The sequence below is a fragment of the Silurus aristotelis genome, assembly GCF_946808225.1.
Source record: "Silurus aristotelis genome assembly, chromosome: 4".
Classification (NCBI taxonomy): Eukaryota; Metazoa; Chordata; class Actinopteri; order Siluriformes; family Siluridae; genus Silurus; species Silurus aristotelis.
This window is the reverse complement of record NC_139577.1, coordinates 21,028,629-21,043,341: the sequence shown is the minus strand read 5'-3', so window position 1 is coordinate 21,043,341 and position 14,713 is coordinate 21,028,629. Positions and strand designations below refer to the sequence as shown.

The following is a 14,713-nucleotide window of genomic DNA, read 5'->3' as shown; positions in this document are numbered from 1 at the left end:
TCCTAAGCATCATATTCAGAAGCTAATCCTTTACTAAGCTATTAAACAAAAATACACATTCCTAAATATCTGGGTGATTTTCTTTTTACTTTGATTTGCAATCATTCATAATCAGTTTGAATTGATCTATAATCAATTCTAATCAATTTCTGATTGCCACATTGATTTATGTCAATCCAATCCAATCCAATCAAATCAAATCATCCAAATATTACTCATCTGGTACCAGGTCATAATAAAAGTCTCAGATGTGTCACAATGAGAATGTAATATTTAAATGTAAATTTCTCCTATTTCACTTCTGGGTAAAAACATGTTAATTTTGCTAGTGGCTGTTTCAGTTTATCACTGCATTGAACCTATCAAACGTCTACATTTTGTAGAAATCTTGACTCTTTATTGGCCAATCTTAATCTTTATTGTACTTTTCATTCTTGACTCTTTATTGGCCAAACAACTCTCTTTTTTAAAGTGTGGAATTTTTGTCACCATCACGCATGCAACAGATTAACTGCTGGATTACCTCTTAAATTGGTATCAGTCATGAATCCTGGAATTTGTGAGTCTAAGGGATTATAAAAAATGACCAAAATCCAAACATGTCAGAAATGAACCTCATCCTGCATCATCTATACTTCACAGCTTTCGATTTTGTTTTAAATAATCAGTTTGAAACTGACAGAGAGAGACCAGAGAGATTAGCTGCACGTTAGTCTAATTAATGTTTGACAGATAAATATTCACCTGCCTTCGCCAAGGACAAATGTCAGAGTGGTTTTAGCACGGCGTGGAAGAAAAAAAAAAAAAACATGTACGCCTTATATATAGTCAACTTTTAGTGAAGCTTATTCTGGGAAAGGTGCCTGATGAATGAGGTTCTTTTCTCCAGCTCTTTCAGGGAAAAGAAAATAAGCTCAACATAGCAATTTACCAAGCTGTATAAATCAGTTCGTGACCACAAATAATTCTGCGAGGAGAGAATTTATATGTTTAATTACAGAGTGCAGGTGCCAGGCTTGTCTTCCTCATTATTCTAAGATATATGAAACACGCTTAATAACATGTACAACAGCGGGACAAAAGGAAGACAGAGCAATTAGCTGGGCATTATTTAATAAGCTACTTCAACGAGAAGCTCCACTTTGGCCTGGTACTTCATAACCTACATCTTATTTCACAACGAGAGTGTTCCCGATTACCTTAGAATGGTTGCCTGTGTTAATTGGTATTTACGTTCGTCATTATAATAGTAATTACAAGAGGTAGAGTGTATTCTTTTTCCTTGTGTTATTTTTCCTGGAGTACAGTAGGCTTCAGGAGGGGGAGTGGATATTATGGCCAAACAGTGGCAACACTCGCAGAGCGTGTGTGTTTTCACAGCCACAGCTCACACTTCCTCACAGCATCGAACAAGCAACAGGCAAAAAAATAATGCAGACTGAAGACACTGCCCTTCCACACAGGAGCCTGGAAGCGAATCAACATGCCAGTGTAGGTGGCAGGAGGTTCAAATACCAAGCAGATAATGGTCACGAGAGAGCGAGAGCGAGTTAAAGAGCAGTGATGTGAAAGCCACATGAGTGCTGGGCTTCTCTTTTTTTTTTCGCCACAGGCCACATGCCCTCACTGCACTTCTAGCCTGGAGATATTTAACCTGCCAGCATAGCCAGGCCCAGATCCTCTGTGTTTTCTAACTTTTCCTCCCTCTCTCTCTTTCTCTCTCTCTCGCTCTCTCTCTCTCAATCTCCTGGAGTTGCTCAGTGATCCCTTCACATGAGGCAGGACCTTACCTCGCTGCCAGCTTCCCTACAGCTGCTTGTACTTATACACATTCTGTATTAAGCTTGGCCTGTGCTGGTCTGGCACTGTTTGGTAAGCAGGCACTAGTGAACCATGGGAATATCTTGGCTAAGCTGACCACACGGCCATGCCCAGAATGACATGGGTTGCCTGGCCTGAGCCGGTCTCACCGGACCCATCCGGGCATCGTGCCGGACACAAGCCATTGACTAAAATATCTTATTTCACTGCAGTACTACCAGAGCAAGCACAGCTTTGCTCTCCTGCTGGTAAAAACCAAAGGTCTATTCAGACAAAATGCATACCAAAGTTGTGATATGGTGTCTATAGATGTTTATACAGGTGCACTATTTCACTATAGAGAAATATAATAATATTTCCCCCTCTAACACATTAATTATATTGAATTATTTACAATAAGCTTTGTGAGTCTATATATATATATATGTATATATATATATGTTTTTGGTTGATAACAATTAGCCCTTGTGTGAAGTGCTGATGTCACAGGGAGACGTTACTTAAGTTGATGTATTATGTGAGAAATTATTTTAGCAACCTCATATGTAAACAGTAACGGTCAGGTTTGAACCTAAACCCAAAAGTGTAAGCATTAGACTCTAGAAAGTAATAAAGTTATACAATGCATTTACTCTGAGTTACGACTGAGACTCAGTTCGACTAATTAGTGCTCTGTGAGATGATGAGCAAGACGCCATAGACAGTGGCATTAACATGAAAGCTGAAGCTTTGAAACTGGATCTGTTTAAATCGAGAATACAGATGAGAAAGTGACAGAGGAAGTGAGAGGGGAACTGGGGTCCTGCTGCATCAGTCCCTACAGAGATGATGCCAGGCCTAAATCCTACTCCACCATCATCAGCAGGTATTTGAACAGCATTGTAGAAAAGAAACAGTTAACTAAAAGGAAACAGACCAACATGTTAATGAAGAACCAAATAAGTCAACTAAGAATTTCATTTCAGTACTATAATAAATCTTTGTTCATAACAAAGAGTAATATGCAGGTTATTTACGATTGATTTGACCTTTAAAGGTTGTTTTAAGCACAAATGAAACTTAATAACAAACATACTCAGACAAGCTAAATTGTAATACAATTTAAATGTGTAGCATTCAATAAGAGTGGGCTGTAACTGCAAATATATGAACTCCCTTAAAAAATACTAGAGCATTTTTTATGCTAATGTATGTGTGTGTGTGTATATATATATATATATAAGCTGTGAGTACTTGGAAAAAAAATGTAAGGAATGATCTACAGTAAATTAGCACTAGACAACACTCAAACAATAAAGTCTTTATTATAAGATACATTCTGGTCTTATGTAGTCTTATCTGACATTTACTTTACAGCAGCAATACATCCATTAATTTATTTCCCTCCAGTAACCAGTCAGGGATCCTGAGACTATCCTGGGTACACACACACACCCACACACACACACACACACACACTCTCACACACACACACACACACACACACACACACACACAGACACACACAAATACATACATTGGTGAATTTCAGTGCTGCCAATTCTTTCATCTGTGTTGGAAGAAACTAAGAGAACCAAAGAGAAAAGTACTTCTCAAACTAAGGATTGAACCATGGACCCTAGAATTATTAGGAAAGCAATGCAACCTGCTGTGCCACCACGCCATTCATTAAGCAATTGCACAAAAAGTCATTCAAGACACTTACTGTAACTGTTGAGGTTTTGTGCTACCACAGGCAGAAACCGACGCACTTCTAATAGAAAAAAAAACCTAAGAAATGATTAATTATACACATTTAAAGCTAAATGTATGAATAGCATTGAATGAAGTATTGATAAATTTCATTTCTTCACATAAAGGTTTATTCACTACCAGAACAACTGCCCTTAGAATTCCATTATGAGTGCATTTCAGGTAAACAGGTTTTCTTTTCCTCCCTTGGTAACGAGAGAAATATGTTGAAATTTTGTATTAATCCATATAATTTGAGTTGAATGCAGTTTGCTGTGAATAAAGATTAAGTTGAAGACACTGAAGTGTCCCTGCAAGTCCTTAAAACTGTACAAAAGCAGTACCAGAACCTGTTATTGCATTTTAAGTCTGTAAATGGCTAGATGAAAGTTCATGGACAAAAAGTGAAGAAAAAAACAAAAAAACACAGAATGCACTCCTACTCACTGAACAAGTGTGAGCCCTGTGTTTTCACCATGATCACATTGTCCTCCCTTCACACAACCAGCTTTACCTTGAATGCAATGCTTTCTGTTAAAGTAATTAGCTTTTATGTGGTGAAAAGTGCTTCTGCAGGGCCAAATCAGATTTGCTCTCTTCGGCAGAGGAAGAGAAGGAGCAATAATAGAAGCTAACAGGCACGGGGAGAAGGATGGATGGTCGAGCAACGGCCTTGGCGTAGCTCCTACCTGTCTGAGCTTCTCTGGCACGCCTCCAAATGCTTAACTGTCCATCAGGCTGTTGTTCCAGTGACTGGCTGGCCTCAGCCGTCACTCCTGGGGACACACACACATACACACATACACATGAGAGTAAGAAAAAGAAAACACAAGAACTGGCTAAGTATGGCTACTGAACTCATACCGCATCAAGCAGCACTCTTTCTGGCAAAAGATTCAAAGCTTGAAGCTTGCAAACCACACGTCCACACCAGTAATTCCAGCCTGAGTGAACACAGCTCAGCAAGCGGGAGCAAATTATACTTTTAAGCATCTTTCTTTGTTCCTTGTTTTGTCACATCCTGGAAGGAACTTGATTCGTCTCCTCCGCAACATGGCAGGAGAGGTTGCTGTTGCACCTGTTTTCTGGCAGGGAGAAGGCTTGGGCTTAGGGTTATTTTATAATGAGTAGAGGCAACGCTCACAGGGACTGTCAGATGTACCGCAGCCCACCAGCAAGATCAGCCAGGAAGAGAGAGGGAGAGAGAGGAAAGCAGGTAGGAGAGTGATAAGAGACAGAGGGGAAGAGAGGAAAGCAGCAGATGAGGAGAGACAGGAGGGAGGATGACAGTGCCAGGAGCCAGCTGCTGCACGATCTGCACTCTTTTACAGCATTGCATGATGGGCGATGAGCTGACATGGGCTATGAGGTCACTCTGAGATGGCTGGATCGGATTTATTTAATAGCAGTGCCTCTGCGATAGCTTGCTGCTTACCAAAAAAGCGGGCATAACAACCTGATTGGGATATATGTGTGTTGCTAACTACAGACAAGTTTAAAAAAAGAATGAAAAAATAAAGAATGAAAAAAAAAGATAAACAGAGTAGAGGTAGTGCCATTTGGATGGTGGGCTGTGCAATCACCTTGTAAAGTGTATTTTATGGCCTATTGTTTATGGGCAATTATGAAGGCAGGTGTACGAACGAGAAACGCACACACTCGGTTTAAAGCATGCGGCGGTTTGGAGAACAAAGATGCTTAATATCCATCTGCATGTACAAATAAGTCTGTAAATAGATTTTTTTTTGTCTGTGTGTATGTGGGTCTGAGTGAGAAATGACAGGTGAGATCCTGCATTCTGCATCCAGTCCCACATTGTGCATCCTACGCCCATGCCATATCAACCCACAGATGTCTTCGTCTTCCTTATGCCTAATGTACAGGCCTTGACACACTCCCGACCCCACTTATACACATCTGAGTCATACACACATACACACCTATATATTCTCACTAAGCCTTTTTATATATTATAGCAAGAGCTACACTCTGTGGAGGCACTTTTATAACCTGAACATTTTTTCTGTACTTTCCTTTTTTTTTTCCTCTCCTTTTTTTTTTTTTCCAGAGTGCCTCTGGGCTCCATTTGCCCATGAGGACTTTAATGCGATCAAAGAAGAGATTAGAAGAGCACCGCAGAAGGTATTTAAAAACAAAGGCCGTTGTTGTTGCGCCGTGATGTCCTAGAGTGAGAGTCCGTGCTGTTAGAGTGCTCCAATACGGCTCAGCCCAAAAACACACTCAGAGGCTTAGCGGAGCACGGGGGAAATGATTAAAAACCTTCAGCATTTTTAGCCGCTTCCAAAAATAAGCTAGCTTTGAAGTGTGTTTGTGTTGAAGGCAAGACCAGTGTTGTTTTTTTTTTCCCTGCCCCAAGTGGTACAAGAGAACACAGGTAAATGACACAGTTGTCCTATGCTCTTCTGCCCAGGGCTTTTGTGTGGTGTTGGTTTTTTTTTTCTGTTAAAAATGACCCCTTACAAAGGAAGATATACAGAAAAAAAAGAGAAAAAAAAACAGAGAGAGAGAGAGAGAGAGAGAGAGAGAGAGAGAGAGAGAGAGAGAGTAGGAGACTAAAGCGGCAAAGGAGAGACTGCAAGTGTGTGGGTATGTGTGTATCCCAGTTAGAGCCCATTTCTGTGAGGGCCCCTGGCTAGAGTGTTCAAACAGCTATGATATTAAAATAAAAAGTGTGCAGGAGCAGTGGGGTTTGGAGCAATCCATAGTGAGGTATTGATCAAGGTTAGGGCTCATCCTGATTGTGCCACTGGCTGGAGGGCATCTCACTCACACTCCTCTCTCTCTCTCACTCACTCACTCAATCACAAATAGGTGTGTACTCTAAAAACGGGATTCCACATCTGAGCTAACAAGGAAATCTCAGGGGCTCGGTGAGGCTCTGAGGAGAGCAAAACTTTGAGCATTTTTTTTCCTCCTCTTTCTTTCCTTTTTTTCCACTGAACAGCTCAGCATGTGCTCAAAACATCTCTTTACCAGCAATCTCATCCAAAAAAAAAAACAACCCCCAAAAAAATAACACTTCAGGCCTATAGGAGAACTCATATTTTGCTCAATTGGCTTGTTTATGCTGGTGAACAGACACACTCGCTGTGACAGACATGATTCTCCATCTCGTACTACAGGAAGCCTCAATGTGGAAAGTGAAGTTTTTAAAAGGAAACATAGAAGGATTTATAAGCTCTTTCATAGACAATGTGGGACTACTCAAGTTTTCATACGCTGACTTTTAAAAAAACGTGTCTGCAGGTTTACTCAGTGTGGGGCTGAAGCAGGTCTGAACACATGCTGCTGGATGAGGAAACCATAACTGCATCTCCAGCAAATGCTTCATATAAAAGGAACAAACATGTCCATGAAAATAAAAGTACATGTGTCTGTGTTCTTTTTAAATAAATGTAGAAGCATATACACAGAAGATGCACCTGAAACTTGCTTTTTATGATGTGAGGAGAAAATCGACAAGAACTTATGCATGTTTCTAGATGGCAAACATGGCTGTCAGGAAGTGATCTCTGGTGCAAGCTGTGATACTTAGATAGTTTTTTTTTCACCATGCACTCAACCAGGACCTTAAAAATGAAAAGAAATGTTAAAATTAATGTGTTTTTATGTGTATTTATACCTACACAAACTCTCTCACTATTAAGTAATAAAGTTTTAGTGAATAGTATATGCCTAAACTCTGGCCTATATGTGTGAGGAAATTTTTTTCATGGAGAACAAAAAACATTTATTGTTAAACAAATTACCCTTGCATCTGTTTGGATTTAGACTAGAAGTATTGTATTATCTACAATTGTGTGTGTGTGTGTGTGTGTGTGTGTGTGTGTGTGTGTGTGTGTGTGTGTGTGTGTGCGCGCGCGCATCAATTCTGCATTGAGAATCACTTATTTCCTGTAAATATCTATCTTGAATTAGTACTGAGTAACTCTTAATGCCACTGTCACTACAACATGTTATTAAATTATATAAATATAATTAAATCTATTTGACTCACTGGCCTGAAAATGTTGTCAAAGATTTTTTTATTAAAATGCTTTTATTGACCCTATTTCATTCTATTACCTTCAAATATATAAAATTGTATTACTTTAATCCCACTCCAATTTATTCTATTCTATTCACTGTAATTACATTGTATTATGTAATTACGTTTCCTTTTCTATTCTATTCTCTTCAACATTCTGTGTTTACAATTCTATTCTATTCCTTACTTATTTCTATTTCACTATATTTTGTTCTGTCCTTTTATATGATAGTAAATCCCATTTTCTTATTTTTTGTCCTACTGCTTTCCAGTCTATTCTACATTAATCTTTAATTTAATATCATTTGAGTCGATTCTGTTCTATCCAGTTTAATTTGATCCTATTTCATCATATTCTATTCTGTGAAATTTTATTCAACTGTGTTCCGGTCTATTCTATTAAATTCTAGCCCTTTTTTTTTTATTCTACTCTATTGCTGCAAAAAAAAAAAAAAAAAAAAAAAAAAAGCATGCTCGCTATAAACAACACATAAGCAAATACCCAGTGGCAGCACTAGCGCTGGACAGCACCGGCTTTAGAGAATGATCAAACGTGGCAAAAGCCATCTGAAGCTTGTCCCCTCTATTCAGAACCTCAGCCACAGTGCAACGTTCAGCACCACAAATGTCAACGGCAAGGAGAAGTGAATCTATATTGTTTCTCTCTCTTCAGCTCCTCGTCAGCTTGTCAGGGAGCAGTCTGGTCACTCTAAATGGAGAAATTCCCTGCTTACTCATGCATACCACTGGCAAATTGTCCCCCTCAGATCCTGGCCCTGGCGTGTGATTTGTGCTAGACAGCGTGACACAGAGAGTCTCTGCCTCATTGGAAAAGGGCAGTGCAGAAATAGACAAACTAGTCCGAGAGGTGCATTTGAAGAAAATTGTATCTTTCAGAGGTAGGCAGCACAGCGGAGCAGGGAGGAAGACACCGGGAGAGGAGTGAGACGCCTTTTAGTGCTAACCTTGGCAAGGGAGTGGGTGGCCAGCAGCATTTGGAAAGGTCTCAGTGAGGCTGTCGTGCATGTTATTGTCATCATACTAAGAATTAGGATGTGTGAGGAAAATTGAAAAAGGAGCCGAGGAGAAAAAAAAAAAAAGCGAAATATCAAACAACCTTAATGTAGATGGTAAATAAGTGCTACATGGTGAGACCATTCACCAAACTCCAGATAATCTGCATGCCATGCTGGTCTTCACAATCTAGACACCATGGTCAAATAAACTGTTGCTGAATGGAGACTAAACAAAAGAGCGAATTACATATATCATATCCATGTGGAGTGTGTGGAGGAGAAACGGCATGATGAAGCAGTAATGGGACACCCACCAACAGCCTCTCATTTACACTAGGTGAGTGACTGTGAGCAGAACAATCATCTTTAATATTAATAATGGCTTCATGCGCCCCCTATGGACCGTGTGATTTCCATCCCTGGGTGTTCAGTCGTGCTGCGCCACCGCACGACAGGCACAGACTATTAATGCATTTACCAACTTTGCCTTCAAGATCATCTGTAATAACAGAGAACACCCGTTAGCTGCGAATTAGATCAATTAGACAGCTCTCTTAAAAGAGGTTATGGAGCAATTCACAAATGGAGCTATGAGGGAAGGGGAGATGAGTGAAGGAAAAGGGAAAGAAAAAAAAAACACTCAGCCATGTTATAGTCCATGAATAACAATGAGAAGGTATCAGTTGGTATAACAGCATGGGACTGCGTAGAGACCTGTTGAGAGCTTCGGCTACAATAGTGCTAAGATAAACTTGTGGCTTGTTAGTGATGAGAGGAATGCAAAATTCATAAGCGAAAGGACCCATAGGTACATACAATAGTGTGCCACACACAAACACACACTCTCTCTCTCTCTCTCTCTCTCTCTCTCTCTCTCTCTCTCTCTCTCTCTCTCTCTCTCTCTCTCTTTTACACACACACACACACACACACACACTCTCTCTCTCACACACACACAAACACACACACACACACACACACAAAATCTTTAGCAAATGCTGCTTTTTCTTCTCCTCATTCATAGCCTTCACAAGGAGTATTCCAAAGATAATAGTGAAGATTCCAGGAATTAAATCAATTAATTAATTTATATATATATATATATATATATATATATATATATATATATATATATATATATATATATATATATATATATATGCGCATGGTATTTCACAGATATGAAACAATTTATCATGTACCACATAGGAAAACCTCCTTTTGAGCCATAAATGCTAAACAAGGAGAGCTGTTAAATCACAAACCACATTAAAAGTGTTCACTTTGAGAAGAACTCCGGTCTACAGTGGCCAAACTTTTATTTCTCCTCTGATCCTTCATCTCTCAGCCAGCGTCTGCTATACGAATTATCACAACGGCTACTGACAACAGTACATTTTTGATTGCCGATAAAGCTAGCGAATAACTGTGAACCCTCTTCCCAAGGGAATATATTTTATTAACAAATGCTGTAAAAAACAGCTTCAAGCTGGCCCTGTGACCACTACTTTAGTGCAGAAACACTGCAATACGATTACAAAAAAAATCTTAACTAACAACCACGGAAACCTTCCAGGAGGTTTTATAGCCGTCTCCCAAATCAAATCCTGTGAGGAAAACTTTCCTCTTTGTGATCAGTAAACCAAAACCTTTCAGAAAAAAACACAATAATACGCAATTGGGAAAAAATGGAGAAGTAACCTGTACTTTTTTGCTTGTCATTGAAGTGTTACTTTGTTCTAAATAATTTATTATTGTCCATTTCTTTTGCTGCACAACATGTTCATTAAGGATACCACTCGAGCAAGAATGGAGTTTGTACTGTTTTCTTCTGTTACTCTGTGAGGATAAGATTTGTATAAACACATACAACACATTTTAACAATGAATTCTGATTATCACTTAAGTTGAAACAGATTTGCTCTGCAGAACATACTGATTCTTAATCCTAATCACAATATTGTGGCTTTTGCAGTACTGATGTCTCAAAATGCTCAAATATGCAAATGAGCACAACTCACAGCAGTTTTTTTCTGTGTGTTTGTGTGTTTGTGCGCATCTGTTTTGCAAATATTCAGACCATTTTCTGGCTTCTAGATTTGCTCTCTGTGATTGGGTCGAGTGATGCTAGCACTGACATAACCCAAAAAAGAGTTTACTGTATTTCTTATTGCATAATCTGTGTTCATATGATGTTCTGACGTTGCAGTGTTGTCACTGTTTTTACTTCTCCTGTTCTTATGTGCTATGCATAAGACTCTGGTGGAACTATCAAAGTAGAAAATATTTAATATGTACTTTTTAGTATTACATGTTTGGAAAGAGAAAAATAAACATTTCAAATCTATTGAGTTGTTTATCTAATTATCTATCTATTTACACCATATTATGATATCAACATATTAGTATGTAATCACTACATCATTTATATTTTGTATATTGAAGCTTTCTTGTTGTTGTTGGGTTTTTTTTGCATAAAATGTTTTCTATTTCAGCTCATTACAAAAATGTCTCCAAAGTTAAATAATATATAATATAATATTTCATAAAACATTTAATATAATAAATCATATTAATGCAATACACTTTAATTATATCAATTAAATTGAGTAATTAATTAAAGTGGAGCAAATTAAAGTGATGAAATAAAATTCAATAAATGGAAACATTTTATTAAATAGTTTACATTAGTTAGACCCCATTTGGGTAAGTGTTTGTGTGTGTGTGTGTGTGTGTGTGTGTGTGTGTGTGTGTGTGTGTGTGTGTGTGTGTGTGTGTGTGTTTTACATTTAATATTTAATTTTCTAAAAATATGATCTACTTAACTGCTCTACTTATTTCAGCATATTTTCCTTCCATCCTTCGTTCATTCACTCCTTTGATATGTGGAATTGTCAGGATTTTCTCCTTTTAAGATTCTTGAATCTGGACATAAAACGCTAAAGAATCCATATGGATCATATTGATTCTTCAGCGTTTTCATGCATGCACAAAACAAATCTTATGTACTGTAGGAAGTAAGCAGCCACAATGACACTGCGCTAACTGTAGTTTCTTTTTTTATATTCCTGGCATTGTTGTGTATATTTTCAAATGTAATAATAATTTTTAAAAAATTTGCTTAATTCCATGGCGAAGACGAAAACAAACTTGCGATCTGCCACTTAATACGTTCCTGAGGGAACTTACATTTTAACTATATTTAGCACGTAAAAAGGATTGCATTCTTTACATGTGCACCGAACCAGACTACACCACTATTTTATATATATATATATATATATATATATATATATATATATATATATATATATATATATATATATATATATATAAAATCCTATTTCCACCACACTTATTATTATTGGCAAGTCACACAAGAGGCCTAACTCGTAGAATAATTCCTGCCTATAATTTAAATAGTGCTAATGTCTCTTACTACCCATGTGTCCACCGATTTGAGTATCATGACTGCTGTATTATGTCTCTACTGTAAGCGTGATGCCTCTGCCACTGTGCTGCCTGCTTAGTCCACTTAACACACACTGCAGGCTAACTAACTACCATGGTGCTCTGTGTACCCCACACACAGACACACACCCCAACACACAACACCTAACACTCTCCGCCTGAGCTCGGCACACCCCCACATCCCCTGCGGCCACGGGACACGCTGACAGTAATCTCACAGTGACAGCACGTGGACGTGCCGCCATTAAGCTGCCCGTGTTATTGAGATGATAGCCCCAAGAACATTGCCACTGTTCCAAAGACATTGAAGCTTCAAGCTCTTCCTTTCCCAGAGACAATGAAATAGAAGGAGAGGAGTAGAAGACAGAGCGCATCCCTGTGTGAGCTACACCATCCACACACATGCACGCACACACAGAGTTCTGACTCTGTGCCTCGAAATGCAACGTTGCCAAGGGATATTTTACCGTCTGCACTTTGGATTTATTTAAATATAAAACCAAGTTAAATATATCTCTTACTGAATTTCTTTTCTTTTCTCCTTTTTTTTTTTTTTTTTTTTTTTTTTTTTTTGATCTGGCACCAAACTGTGGAACGAGCTTGGACAAGCCAGAGCGATTTAAGCGTGCAGGAGAGCTCGCTGTGTCCCTTCTACATAAATTAAAAGAAAGTCACATCCTCCCCGTGCAAAACAGAAAAATATGTTTGATCAGAAGAAGAGCGAGAGATAGATAGAGACAGAAAAAAAGAAAGGAGAAAAACTTTCCTTCCCCCCGCCCTCCTCCTCCCTATCTCAGAGTGGCCTGACAGGGGAACAGATGGCAATTTAAGCGGAGAATTTATGAGCGCCACAATCTTAATGTTGCATAAAGAAAAGAAAAAGACTCGCATCAAACCCACTGACAAATGTACTTGCTAATATTAATGCGTTCCTCATTCATCCAATATGCTTCCTAATTGCTTTTCTGTACACAGTAATATGGCACCTGCTGCTCAGCCCGTGCTCCGGCTTTCGGGAACGAGGCATGGCGGCCGGCACCACCGGCCCTCTCGCCGTGATGAATGCAGGGCCGTGCATCACGCACTGCGCCTGTCAGGCAGCGTAATTAAAATTTTAGACTTACAGCCGTGAGAGAAAGAGAGAGAGAGAAGAGAGAGAGAGAGAGAGAGAGAGAGAGAGAGAGAGAGAGAGAGAGAGAGAGAGAGAGAGGAAAAAAAGAAAGAGGAAAGGGGGGTGGCAAGGAGCAGTAAACAATCAACACACAAACACGGCCACTGCTCAGAGCCATCTTTACAATTACAATTAGACCACTGACTTTGTATATCTTCAGAGCAAAGACACCAAAAGAGAGCACGAGAAAGAAAAAAAAAAAAGGAGTGATATAAAAATATATTCAGCAAAAAACTTATAAAATAAAATAATCACCTGCACTGAAAGTGTGCAAACCACACAAATTAAGCCACCAAAAACTAAAACTTGTGAGTTGTTCCTGAAGTGTTACTTATGAAATTGTTTTTGGTCATCGCTGTACCAGTTCTAATTCTGCTACACTTCACCTCCATTTACTTACCACTAGTTTCTAACCTACTGCAAAGAAATCTATTCGTTTAACCCAAGAAACCATTCACAGTGATGGCCATAATTAAGATTTGGCATTAAATGAAAGAAAAAAAATTAAGAAAAGCTGATTCTTTTTTCCCCTCACTCTTCTCTTGTATGTCCTACTATATACGCCATTTTACAGTAGAAATCGAGTCCTTTGACATTTCCTGAATTAGGCCTCATATTTAATACGTGGAATTACACCTTGTGCAAAGTCATTTGGGATCATGTGAGCGACTCCCTATAGCTCCTGTCATTAACTCTATAACAGCTGGTGTTAAATGCACTAAATTGTAATATAATGAGCATGTGAATTGCAGGCAATTACAGAGTTAAATTGAATAAATCCTTAGAGCAATAAAATGTCCTTTTCCTTTTACGTCAGACCTAATTGATGCACATTCTTATATGTGTTCTGCTCCCAGGGATAAAGGTACCACGTAGCATCGCCATTAATTCAAAGAAATAATTCTAACATGCTTCCACAGTCTAGAGATGTGTTAGGTATTGAGCGATGTGTGCTCTTATTACAGCTTTCCAAAAGCGTATGCAAATGTTTTAAGGGGTGTTTGTGGAATATCAAATGATAAAAATTATAAAAGAAATTGTATCGCATTTTTCTTCAAACTAATGCAAAATAAAGCCATGTAAATGTATTCATTTAGCCTGTGTATATATATTATATTATATAATATTATATATCATACATACTGTACTTTTCCAAGTTCCATTTTCTAATACTGCACAGCAAATCATCACTGTTAAATGACTCATTATATATCTTTTTCTTTTCTTTTTTTTTCCAAGGTAAACACATCTTTTCTTTTGCCTCAGATTCGATACCTGCATTATTCCTGTTATTGTAGCAGCACACACGGTGAGTGAGTAAGTGAGTAAGTGAGTGAGTGAGTGAGTGAGTGAGTTAGTGAATGCGTGAGAGAGCGAGGCATGTACGCTGTGGCCGGGCATGCTTGTTGTAAGGGAGGAATTGTGTTAGGCTTGTAATGGGGGGTGTTGTGCACC

General features: G+C 38.6%; 1 protein-coding gene across 8 annotated transcripts in view; it reads right to left on the bottom strand.

Moving 5' to 3' along the window:
* LOC310724966 (uncharacterized protein) overlaps window positions 1-14,713 on the bottom strand; it is a 206,548-nt gene that overhangs the window by 175,724 nt on the left and 16,111 nt on the right. For all 8 annotated transcript variants that reach the window (XR_014533216.1, XR_014533217.1, XR_014533218.1 and 5 more), the window contains one exon: window positions 4,242-4,328. Coding sequence is in view for 2 of the 8 variants with exons in the window: in XM_083539482.1 (XP_083395608.1) it covers window positions 4,242-4,328 (87 nt within the window). In the remaining 6 variants the exon portion in view is untranslated. The remainder of the gene's footprint in view (window positions 1-4,241; window positions 4,329-14,713) is intronic.